At 44.1% G+C, this 12,939-nt stretch overlaps 1 protein-coding gene across 1 annotated transcript; it reads left to right on the forward strand.

Moving 5' to 3' along the window:
• The first annotated feature begins 557 nt into the window (after positions 1–557).
• On the forward strand, positions 558–9,263 carry nyx (nyctalopin). The gene is made up of 5 exons (XM_004081634.4): positions 558–669; positions 1,578–1,642; positions 3,209–3,495; positions 4,829–5,133; positions 7,261–9,263. The coding sequence occupies exons 2-5, from the start codon at positions 1,621–1,623 to the stop codon at positions 8,078–8,080; spliced, it is 1,434 nt and encodes a 477-aa protein (XP_004081682.1). The 5' UTR covers positions 558–669; positions 1,578–1,620; the 3' UTR covers positions 8,081–9,263.
• Positions 9,264–12,939: the final 3,676 nt, after the last annotated feature.

A 12,939-nucleotide genomic window follows, 5' to 3' on the forward strand; every position in this document is an offset into this window, starting at 1 on the left:
CGGGAAAGAAACTCAGCTGGTTTCATCTTCCTGTTTCATTAGAAGTGGACTTTACCACGTTTTCAGGGGTTTTCCCATGATACTTTCAAGAGGTTACATGATCCTTTGTGTGCTTAAGCACCAAGCAGGTGACACCTACCACAGCTCTGTAGTACCATTCCTGTGTGGTGTTGAGAATGAACATAAAGTGGGGTCAGCTCCTCACACACCAAACCTTATTTAATCAATGGGATCGATCGCCTCTGTCCCCAGATCAGGCCTCTTACAGTCTGCTGATCCTCTAATCCACCTCAACATTTGCATTTCTGACCATTTAAAATCCAACTTCATGCTCTGTAAGTGTGCTGCATTGTGTAAGTCACTCCTCTGCACTCTGAGAGCCTGGCTTCACTCCCGTAATCCCGCCATCCGCCCAGCCCCGGCTCCATCACTCCTTCCAACGCCACATCAGGGGGATTTGAGGGCCATTAAGAGATGGCTTTTGATGTGTTTGTGTGTCCAACCATAAACACACACACACACAGAAGCTGGGAGGGTGAATGTGAGAACACACCAACACATCGGGTGGAGCAGAGCCACATGCCAGGCAGAAGGACGGGACGGGCGTGATGGACGTGTGCATTTGGAAGGTCAATTTTACGATACATGGATGTTTGGAAAGACCTGCAGGTACGTCCGTCTGGCCTCCATACACCTTCATGTCTGAGCAGCAGCTGCTCACACGCTGACCAAACTGTGTGTGGCGGATTTTACTGCCTCACGTCATTTGGTTTGACGACTGGAGAAAGATGAATTGTTTTCTATTTATTTAATGACAAACAGGAGCCTCAGCGGTGCGATAAACAGAGACATGAGACTGACACCTCCTCATTCTGGTCACCAGCAGTATGCAGTGGGAAGCAGCATCTGTGGAATGGTGTTTCATTCTTCCAGCAGAATTTATCAGCTAACGTCTCAGTCTCTCTGGCTCCAATGGGTGGTCAAGCCAGTCCAGGAAGTGCTGAGTGAAGCTGGCATCAGGACTGGAACACTCCATTCTCTCTTCTGATGAACCTGCACTGTAGGGACGATCTTTGAGTTCTGACTGGGAATGGCTTAAGATCACCTCCAAATCACCAGTTAGGTGATGCTGCCCCATCCCATCACTCTAAGTTTTTGAGAAAATAATTCGTAAAGCAGGACAAGTGAACATTTACTTAAAGTGAGATCATTTTGCAAAGTTCCATCTCAGTGAAATGTTGTCAGTCAGTGTCTTGTATAAAACAATACGAGTGAATTAGACCAGAAAGGACAAAAATAGATGAGTAGATGAGTTATTGCTGTGAAGAAAAGATTTATGGATTCTTTTTCTTACGTTTTAAAGCTTTTTCTTTACAAAGCAGACACCATGTGAGGGTGAAACAAGCAGGTCTGACAACGATTCAAGGTCTTTCTGCTCAGCAGCATTCTTATTCCAGACAAATAACGTCATTTGCTTCTGCCTTGTGATGATTGAATGCCAACATTTTTCCAGACAGTGCTCCGATCCTTTTTTTTTTTTTACAGATGTTGCAACTGCTGGTTTTGTGCCATTTCAGATCTCCCTTAATCCTGGCATGTCCCAGATGAGAGACTGCAGTAATGACTGTCATCACGTTTACTGGTCAGTCCCCCCCCCACACACACACAAAAAACACTATTATTTGTTGCCTCTGCGCATCAGAAATTGAAGACACTTTGAGACTCCATTCCTTACCTTTTGCACAGAGAGTGACGGATCAGCCTAAACAGGACAGGTGGAGCTAAGTGAACAAGGCTGAGCTCAAATCCAAGGTGTGGACAATACCTATTGTTGTGAGGCTTATGCCAGATGTAGGCTGGCCTGCGTTTTAACCCTTGTGCTATCATAGGCACTTTAACATTGGGAGTTGGGTCATCTAGACCCAGTAGACAGTGCACTGAACCTTTTTTCTTCAATGATTTGTGATCTTCACTGGTGTCCATGGATTACATGAAATCTTTCCACCTTTATCCACCTTTGTCATGGTAGGGAGAACACGTCAGTGTAAGGGTGGGGTCATCTAAGATAGCACAAGGGTTAAGCACACCATGGTACCCCAGCAGCTGACAGCAGGCGGTTTAACCTTTAGACTGTCCAAAGAACCTGTTCCTGCCAAGAACTGCAAGTTCAACATTGCTGGGAGTAAACAACATAGATGCATGTTGTTTATGCCTGTTGTTATTTGTTTTTTGGGATTAAGTGCATCTTGTATTTTCAGGAGAAAATGTCAGAAAAAAATCATTTATGACTGCAAAACAACATGGCTAAGATCTCATACTCATTTATCAAAAATCTGATGAGGCCTCACTCAAAAGTCAGGTTTTGGATTATCAAAATAAAAGGATGACAGTAGACTGTAGACAAAGAGCAGCTGCAGATGTGAGTCAGAAGATTTCTGACAGACAGTAAACTGTTGAACCTGATTCTTTCAAAGTACCGGAACACATAAAAAAGGTGAAGCTTAGTCCCTTCATATAACGCCTTTCAATGGTTGCTGGACAGAAAATATAGTTCTTTTTTAAGAAAATCCCTGAAACTGTTCATTTGTAGTTTTTATTCTAGTGGTGTTAATACAGTGAGGCATTAAGTTTTTTTCAGTCACAGATTCTGTAAGTTGATCCATTTACATAGATGAGTTTGGTCTGTAAAAAAAAGTGACAGACAGAAAGAAAGAGAATCCAGGGAATCCCACTGATTGATTTAGAAATGATGATGCAGTAAATAAAAAAAGAACAAAACTTCACCTGAGCTCTTTGACTCTGTCATCAACAACAGAGGTCAAAGGTTTCCTGTAGGTCCTCAGTAGGTCTGCTCTGTAGCTGCTGTTTTGGTCCAGGAAACTTGGAGAAAAATAGCTGACACTCTCCTAGGATCAGATTTATTTCTGATACAAAGATTTCTTCTTCCAGCAGCGAAGAGAAAGCTGGATCCATTTGATGAATTCACTTTCAGTCATTTGATAAACACAAACATTCAAACTGAGTCCACATCTGCTTCAGAACCAGCAGCTTGCTTTGTAATCAGTCTTTGAAGGTTTCCACGGCAACACACTCATAACGTTTGGATGCCCACTGGTAGACTATATAAATAAAATGAAATCTGTTGGATCATCAATTTTTGCGCCGCAGCCTGAGACTGTCTTCTAGCTTGATTGTGTCCTCCTTTCAGTCTCTGTGCTGTGCCTGCTGCCACCGGCAGTTCTGGCCCGCTGGGCCTGTGTTCGGGCCTGCCCCCCATCCTGCAGCTGCACCGCCGAGAAGAGCTGCAGCGTGCTCTGCGACCGCTCGGGCCTGGCCGAGCTGCCCAAAGAGTTTCCCTGTGAGGCTTCGGCCATTAACCTGGAGAAGAACAGCCTGAAGTTCCTGTCTGAACGGGCCTTCGGAACCCTGCCCTCTCTGAAGATGCTCACTCTGGACCACAACAACATCTCCTTCATCACTCCAGGAGCCTTCAAGGTCAGCTGGGTCTTTGGTTTGCTCTGGCACAAACAGTTCCGATAAAGAGGAAGATCAGTCTTGGTTGGCGTCCTTGCGGATGCTTTGTTAATAAAAACATTCCAGGTTTACTCACATCCCCATGAAGCTGCTCTATAATGTTCGGCATCTTGGGCATTACTTGTGTTTAGAATACTTTGCAATCCAAAAAACAACAGTAAGGACGCTTCATGTGTAGGTCAGTCTTAATCTTCCATAAAGGTAGATTATTTTATTTTATGATAAGGCATTGAAATGTTCAACTGTACAGTTTCCGTCTTGAAGTTATTGAAATCGTAGGCGGCATGCTTTGGCCCACAGCCCCCACCCTTGTGGGCTCCTTTTGACCCGCCTCCACAGCCCTCACTCCACCCCTCTGCCTCTGCCACCCTGGTCAGAGCTGCATGGGTCCAATTCATGAAAAAACAACACTTTTTTCAAAATGGCGGCTTTTCTGTTGGTTTCATCTCCATAGCAACCATTATATTTCTATGTCACCTGGGAGGGATGAACCGATGTATGTACGTTTTAGAAGAATCGGCAAAAGTAAACTTTTGGATTTCCTTGGCAACAGAGGTTTTGTTCAAATCGTAACCCTTGTGACATCCTAGGCACTTTGACGTTGGGAGTTGGGTCATCTAGACCCACTAGACAGTGCTCTGAACCTTTTTTCTTCAATGATTTGCGATCTTCACTTGTGTCCATGGATTACATGAAATCTTTCCACCTTTATCATGGTAGGGAGAACACGTCAATGTAAGAGTGGGGTCATCTAAGACAGCACAAGGGTTAAACCAACATTTTTCCCAATTAGTTTCATGATGATGCTTGAGGAATTAGAAGGTGATAGGTCATAATCCCTAGGAGGAGTTGACATTTGTAGCTGGTACTAAAGGTGATATTTTTTGAAGATTCAAGCCTCTTCTCAAGGTCAAAGGTCAACAGAGCTTCAGTTGAGGTTATAGACTTAACCTGGTGGCATGTGGTACGTTTTGTGAAGTTCACTCTTACAAAAAAAGTTATCATCCCATTTTGTGGAAAAATGTAAATAGCAGCAAATATTCCTTCTAATAAAGCCACAAAATGGCTGTCAAGCTGTAGGTCCTTTGTCCATCCCATAATAATTTCCAAACTTCCTTTAGGTAACCTAGACACGTGTGCTTAGGTTTAGTTGGTGTATTTGGACTTTTTGGCTCCCTTTTTTAGGATCAGCTGTTTCCTGTTTGTGGAGATCCTGTCTGATTTGACAGGATGGAAGAAAACAACTTTTGGAGCAACTCAGTGGGAAAAGTGTTTACTGAACTCTGTCCTGCAGGGTCTCTCCAACTTGGTGGAGCTAAAAATGGCGCACAACGAGTACATTAGCTACCTTCACACGCGGACGTTCACGGGGCTGAAGAAGCTGCTGCGGCTGGACGTGTCAGACTGCAACCTGTTCAGCATCCCCGACCGCATCTTCCTGGAGCAAACAGCGCTGAAGGAGCTGCTGTGCTTTCAGAACAACTTTAGGAGGATCCCGGGAGCCCTCAGAGGCATGGAGAACCTCACCCACATCTACCTGGAGAGGAACAAGATTGAAGCCGTGGCATACAACTCCCTGCTGGGCCTGGGGAGTCTCAAGTAAGTCTGCTGTGGGCGGGGCCATGTCATGCCACTGCGTGTTACTTCACCAAAAGTGGGGGTTTGTGTGTAGACGAAACACTTCAGCTGGAGTTGTTCCTCAGTGAGGTCTTCGTCGCCGTTTTACAGAATGTCCCACCTCAGAAACAATCCTGTTTTAGAAAAGACTCTTTATCCGCCTTTTTCAAAATTTTTAGAGGGTTTTTCTGCTTCATGAAGGTCTGAACTTGACTCCGTCATTAAACTACAGCCTAAAGGAGGTCAGTGATGAAAGTATCCAGACCTCAGCACTCCCTTCTTCTGGAGCTTTTCATTTTCCTGAAACCAGGAGTCTGCAAACTGAGGGTTCGTAGTAAAAACCATTTGGACAGATTCTTGGGCGCCATTTACCTCAGAAAACCAGCTGGAGGTCAGAAAGCACAGCCAGAATTAAGGGACACTGTAGTGGGAAGCAGAAACTCTTTTTTAAAAAACAAATGCAAGGATTGTAAATGTGCTCTATGGTTAAAAAAAATAATAGCTTGATTTGCATCATTTCTGCCTCAGATGCACCAAACAGTCAAATAAACCATTTTTTTTCTTCACTGCTGACATCACACTACACTATATTACACAACACAGGGTGTCTTTTATTTCTAAAGGAATTCTGTCAAAATTATACACTATTTCAGATTTTGAAAAAAAGCTATTTTTTTCTTTAAATTCATCTTTTATTTATGCCAAAAAACTTGATTTTTTTAAAAATATTTATCGTAAAGGTAACAATAACAGATACAAAGTCGTGCCTAAAGGGTTTGGGTTGTTGTCAGTGGCTCTTCAGCTGTTGAGGGTTGCAGACCCCTGCCCTAAACCAAAGGAACCTCTTCCTGCTCTTCAAGCATCCGTCGGATACTTGGTCTGCAGTTAGAAAACCGTCTTTGCTGCACATTAGTGATGCAGAAGTGAATGTTTATCCAGCCTGTAACTGGAGCAGTGATCATCTTAAAGCAGAAACTGAAAGTGACAGCTGCCACTCAACTCTCTGTCCTCGACTCTCCTGCGTCTCCTCAATCTTTGTTCTTCCTAAAGAAACAACAACAAACAGCTGCTTGGAGCTGCCTATTCATTTCTTAAAAGGTCTAGATTTTAGGTTTGATTTTGATAAAAAAAATGGTTTATTTCAAGCACTCAAAGCAGAAAAGATAAAGACAAGACAACCAAAATGTACAGTGGTGGACAAAATTGTTGTTACCCTTCAGTTAAAGAAAGAAGGTCCACAATGCTGAATGAAATGTCTTGAAACGTTCAAAAGTAACAATAAATTAAAATTGATTGAAAATTAAATAATCAAAATCAGCCATTACTTTTGAGCTGTTGATTAACAGAATTATTAAAAAAAAAAAAACTAACCATCAATTTTGTCCACCACTGTATATCTATGCAAAGATATAACCAGCTTTAGTCATAAAAATTGGTTGCAAAATACACATCTATTCATATTACTCGTAAACATAGTGAAACATTTACGGTTTTGCATACAGTTCATGACACAACATGAAACTATTACAAACTAAAAGGACAAATGTTTTCATATTTGAGTAAAGAAGTCAAGTTTTGCTTTGCTTGAAACTGTGGTTGTCATTATTTGGAAAAGTCTTGTTAGTTGGTGAGCATCTGCAGCTGGGAGGCTCCACATCTGGATCCCTGTTGGGAGAATAAAAACCATCAGTGTGTCGCATTTTCACGATGATTTTAGGTCATCAAGCACCACAGCTAAACTAGAAACAAAGACTTCTCCAGTCATGGGCAAAATAATAATAAAAAAAGTGAAATTAAGTCTTTAATTAAGGACTTAAAACTGAAACAAGGTCCCACAGCATTGCTCTCCCGTCACTATGGAAACTTTTTTTTTGGTTGAGTACGGGGTTAACAACCCTTTCCTTAAGAAAATGCTTTTATGATTCTCCCCGTTTTAACCAGCTTTCTAGCAGACGGGAAAGGGAGAATTCTAAAACAGACCAGGCTCTGTTGGTCAGAAACAGGTTTGTAGTTGAGTCTTTTTAAATTTGACACTTTCGTAGCTCTAAAAGCAGAAACAAGGAAACAAAAGTAAAAACTCCAGGATGTGAAAATCCAGTTTCTTTCCAGGTACCTGAACCTCCAGGAGAACCGGATCAACGTCATCCATGACAATGCCTTCCAGGACCTCATTCGTCTGGAGAACTTCTACCTGAACGACAACCTGCTGTCCGATCTGCCCAGGTCCGCCTTCAGAGGCCTCAGCCGCCTCAAGATGCTGAACCTGGGGGGGAACCAGCTGATCAATGTGTCCAAAACCTGGTTAAGTGACCTGGTTGAGTTGGAGGTTCTGTACCTGGACAGGAACCAGCTGCAGAACATCGAGGAAGGCACCTTTGAGAATCTGACCAGCCTGATCACCCTCCACCTGAACAGCAACAACCTGACCACCCTCCCCTTCAGTGTCTTCCAGCCCATCTACTTCCTGGGCCACCTGTACCTCTTCAGGAACCCCTGGGAGTGCGACTGCTCCCTGGAGTGGCTGAAGGACTGGATGGAGAACTACAAGCTGGTGCGGGACATCCCCTGCGCCTCGCCGTCCTCCGTGGCAGGGCTGGATCTGAGTCAAGTGGTCTTCGCCAACATGAACGGTACTTGTGTGGACCCGACGGACCTCAACCTGACCACGGCTTCCTCAGACTTCATCCCCACCACGGAGAACCGCTTCAACAGCCTCATCTCCAAGCTGCTCCAGCAGGAGCTGCGGGAGGAGACGGGCAACAGCACGGACGGCCTCCGCAACGGGACGCTGATGGAGTCGGAGGAGGGGCAGCTCTCCGCAGGGGCGGGAGGGCAAGGCGCCCAGAGGAAGCAGCTGCTGCTGTGCTGGGCTGTGGCCTGGCTCCTCTTTGGTTTGGCTGGCCTCTCAGACGACCTTCCCTGCACATGAGAGCTGCTCTGACCAGGGAAGAGTTTTTTGGGCCTAGTTGCATGTCAGAGCGGCAAACACAGGCGTGAGGAAGGGCGTCCGTGCTGTGGCAGTGCTGCACCGTCACATGGGATTCATGTGTTTACAAGTGCTACACGAGTTCCAGCAGAGCCGGTTTCAGGTGAAAGGCACACAGACGTCCTCATTTCCTGCCAAAGGCTCTGTTTGGATCGTGTCGTATTAGTTTTCTACTCCTGCATGTCAGCTGCATTCATTCACATCTGTGTGTAAAGTTGAAGGAGATGAGCGATCTCCCAAACAGACCTTCTCGCCGCGCTTCATTCTGCAGCTTTTCCAATAAATGCATTCATATTCTTCTGGCGTGCAGCTCTGGGTCGCTGCTGCTGGCGTTTGCCACCACGTGACGGAGGCTTTGGCCTCAAGTGGACGTCCTGTTCTGGAGCATCCGACGTGCAACAGCAAGAAGCAGTTGATGGACGGACGGCGGGGGGAGATTTCCACACTAGATGTGTGCTCATGTGGGGGCTTTCATTTGCAGCTTGGTGTCCCAGGCCGTTGGTCCGCTTCTTCTCAGAAATAAAGAGACGTCTGCTGGCGATGCGCCCGCTCAGTCACTCGTTCAGCCACAGTTGAAGAGTTGACCGCTTTCCGAGGTGAGCTCGCATTAATCCCTCAGCCATTACTGCTGGATTATAGGCCGGTACTTAGATTACTGAGGGGGCAGCACACTCTCATGCAGCTGTTTGTGTCCTGGAGTGCAGATGAAATGTAACAGAGACTCAAACAGCAGCTCTGGGCAGTTTCTTTTGATGGCTTTTTCATTCGTTTCTACAAAAGAATTTTAAAAAATTCATTTTTAACCACCATCAGCTTTATTTCCAAGCAAAGAAATTTGTATTGAAATGTTTTCTTTTCAAGAATTTTCAAGTAAAATCTGAATAAAAAAAGCATTAAATGTTTGAAAGAGAGACAGAAAAATCTGAACTTTTTAATAGAAAATGTAATTGTGTTTTATTCTGGACTGCAATGATCACATCGGTTTTGTAATCCTTCTTTCTTTCTTTGCCTTTAAGTAAAAAATACTTACAAAAAGAAATCAATTCGCAGATATATAGTACCTAGAGTGAAAATACATTTTTGGCATAAATACCCCCCCTCCAAAAAAAAAAAAAAAAAAAAAAAAGAGATCACAGCAGGAGAAACAGTCAAAAACATCGGGCTTAAAAATAAATGTTAAAATTCACAAATGAAATCCATACTCGCGTGTCAGGGATATCCAAAGGAAGCTTTTAAATTATTATAGGATGGATCTATGGCTTGGCTTGACAGACATTTTGTGGCAAAGTATGAAATCTGACGATTTTCACATTTACCCACACGATCGAGTGATCTTCACAAAATTTCACACAAGCCACCAGGTTGAGTCTACAACAAACAACTGAAGTTTCATTGACCTTTGACCTCAGGATCAGGTTATCATCTTGAAAAAAAAAATCCCCTTTACTACGAGCTACAAATGTAAACTTGGCTCTATTGGGATTTGAATTGATCACATCCTAACTCCTCATTAGGAAGATATTTGGGGGAAAAAGTGTTAGAATTAGAAGTTTTGAACGGTGTTAGCACAGCGAGCTCTCAAAAGTGGCATTCCCCTGTTAATCGCACTTTTTTTTTACCAGAATATTGCAAAAAAAATGTTATATATTACTCATTGAATCAAGCTGAACTAAATAATATAACATGTGCTATGACTTTATTAGGAATGTGGGCGTGGTTAGCAAAAAAAACCTCAGTTGCCAGGGAAAAAAGATTTACTTCTGCAGATTCTTCTAAAAAAGACACAAGGAGAAAAAAGGAGAAAGAACCAACAGAAAAGCAACCATTTAAAATGAATTTTGTCCCATGCCACTCTAATCAGGGTAGCAGGGGCAGAGGTGAAAGTGAGGGGTGGGTAACAGCCGCTCAGCCAGTGAGGACGGGGCCCCAAGGGCTGGGGTGGGTAGCACCAGTAGGCCGCACAACGCCGCTCGTGGCTTTATTTAGTGTTATACCATGGTCCGGGTGAATACTGGATTCTGATTGGCTGCTTGGTGTGCATTAAAAAGTGATAAACCATAGGATAACCGCACGGTGGAAAAAGAAGTTCCGGTCACCTATCTTAAATGTTTTGTATCACTGCGCCCGCCTCTTTAAAATAACCTTTTGCTTAATCATCTGGAAAAAAACAAGAGGTGAACTTTCTCTCTGAATTGATGCTTCATTCAACCCATCGAAAAGATCAGCATTTATATATCGCTTTTTATCGCTGAATCTTGACTGCAGCGGTGGTGCGGCACAACACGGACTATTTGTTACGTGCGCCGCACCACATATAAAATAGTTGGCTTTTTGTGAGAAAAGCTATCCAAATTGGAAGAAAAACAATAATTAAAGACTAGAAACTGGTTAATATGTATTGCTTTTGTAAGTGACCATGGTATGAGCGGGTTAATGGCCTTCGAAATGAGCATTATTACTTTTCAACGCCCTTCGTCGGACGGTTCAGGCTTCCACGGTGTGCGTTAAAAAGTGATAATGCACACTTTGTCTGCCATTAACCCTTACTTACTTACTCCTGTTGAAATTTTGCAATGAAGGACCTAAATTTCTGGCGAGCAGCAGCACCACCTTCTTTCTTCGCCTCACCCCTGTTTTTTTCTAGCAGCAAGTATTTCTAAATGTATCTATGAATACTGAAGAATTTGGGGCTAAAAGAAGAAAAAACCTTTAAACATGCTGTGTCATTTGGTGCGACCTTGTTACATACAGACAATGACCTGACCGTAATCATACATCAGCCTTTGTGCTGGAATAATGTGGATTTGTTCAGATATTTAAAGTCTTCGTCCCATACGGGGAAAACAAACTGTGCCGCACTCTCTCAGATTGTGGGGGATTATGCAGGAGCAGTAACTGTGGCGTTCAGGGTCCAGTTTGCTCTAATCACTCACTTGCATTGATTGAAATGGCTGGCGGAGGCGAACTGAGTACGCATTCACCTGGAACATGTAAGCCACGGGACTGGGTCACCGTGTTTCCAGACACTGGGACTCTCCAGCAGAACTCAGGATCAACTGTCTAAAACGTTCTGAAAGCCAGGACTTTGGATTTATTCTACAAATGTGTAGTTGTTTGTTTGTTTTGGTGGATGATTAATTCCCTCCCCCTGGCGTTCCAAAACAAGAAATACCTGCTGGCTTCAAGAAGGCAAAAACCCATAGACTTTCTATAGAGGAATTAACAGCTATTCCTCACTCATTGCATTGGTCAGAATAAGCATTCTTGCCTTTGGGCATCCTATGGGCGCCTGCACGCGGTCAGTAAGGAGCCACTACTGCACCTTACCAATGACTAGAGTAAGGACAATGTACGACTGCATCACTCGTGTGTCAGAAGCGCGTGGAACTTACATTATCCTTACAAACACTTCACAATACATTTACCACTGGCACAACAATGGTACGAGCTCAGTTGGCTGGGTGTAGGACTGTCATGCAGGAAACCTGGGTTAGCTTCCCTGGGCGTGCTGATCTTTGTGTAATGACCCTTGTGCTGCTATCTGGGGCTCTGTCCGAATTCCCACCCCAACCCCTACATAGCGCACTATATATCATTTTTTAGTAGTCAGGGTGGGAATGCGGACAGAGCCTGAGTCTCCATGAGCTTTGATGATTAAAGGGTTGTGACAGATGGTGTAAAAGCCAAACCGCCAATACGAAACCACCTGTGCGAATCACTGCCAAATCATTGGCTGTGGCGACCCCCGCCATTACTTACATTTACATGTAAACGTCTGTGCTTTAGAGCACACCCATGTGAAGAAATGGTTTCCTGTCCATGAATCGATTATGGACACCCCTATCCCTCCAAATGCCCCTACAATGGGAGGGGTAGGGGAAGAATTCAGCCTAAAATAAATAAGATGCAACAATGAAAAAGAAAACTAAGTGAACGGTGGCAGTAAAGTTTTGCTATCCTGTAGTCCTGTTGTTTCAGACATGACCATAAAAACACTTCAATCCACTTCTGACTCTGACCCCCTTGGATGACCCATTATCCTGATGCCACACCCTAATGCCCCCTTCTGGACGGGAAGGGCTCTGCAGCGCATTTGAAGGATGAGCCGTTCGTCCTCTGCAGTCGTTTTGGTGAAGGGACCTTCAAGGTGACGTAGCGGTTCATGATAGGGACACTGAAAGGTAAACTTTTGAAAGACAATAACTAATAATCAATAGTGTATTATAGTTGGGAAGTGAACCGCACAACACTGACCACTTTGGGGACTTCGCTGGTTTCCTGCAAAAACCATGACCTCGTCAGCAGAAGACCGGATGTCAGCGACTTGTGTCAAGTCCTCAAAGGGCCCCCTGGGCTGTGCTGCAGTGCCCCCTGTGGACTCAGCTGTTAATGCAGGCTGTGAGCACCAGGAGAACATCTGAACTTCAAAAATGAAGACCTTAAATTAGCTCCAGAAATAAACAATTCCTTTAGGTTGAACTGTCATGTGTTTACAGCACTGACTGTATATGAGAACTGGACTGAGTGAGTGTGATGTCACCCATAGAAAACGGCTTACTTCCAGCTCCAAGCACGCAATTCAGTCACCCCCCCCCCCCCACATACAACCGTTGCCATGTTGGAACCAGACATCAGTAACCAGTTTCTATGGGAACCACTCTCACCAATCAGAAGCGAGCTTATTGGAAGTCCACTTGAAAGCCGGCTCTGGAGGCATCCGATTGGCCAGTTTATAACTTGAATAACTAGAAGTACAGAAAAAAATAATAAGGATTCTCAAGACCATGTTAAAAAGGTATCTG

This window comes from Oryzias latipes, chromosome 21, assembly GCF_002234675.1.
Source record: "Oryzias latipes chromosome 21, ASM223467v1".
Lineage (NCBI taxonomy): Eukaryota > Metazoa > Chordata > Actinopteri > Beloniformes > Adrianichthyidae > Oryzias > Oryzias latipes.

What these genes read in the sequence shown, in the direction of transcription:
- nyx (XM_004081634.4), top strand. Translation starts at nt 1,621, where the DNA reads ATGACTGTCATCACGTTTACTG. An exon ending in TCACTCCAGGAGCCTTCAAG is followed by an intron (nt 3,496 to 4,828) that starts GTCAGCTGGGTC and finishes TCTGTCCTGCAG; the next exon opens with GGTCTCTCCAACTTGGTGGA. An exon ending in CTGGGCCTGGGGAGTCTCAA is followed by an intron (nt 5,134 to 7,260) that starts GTAAGTCTGCTG and finishes GTTTCTTTCCAG; the next exon opens with GTACCTGAACCTCCAGGAGA.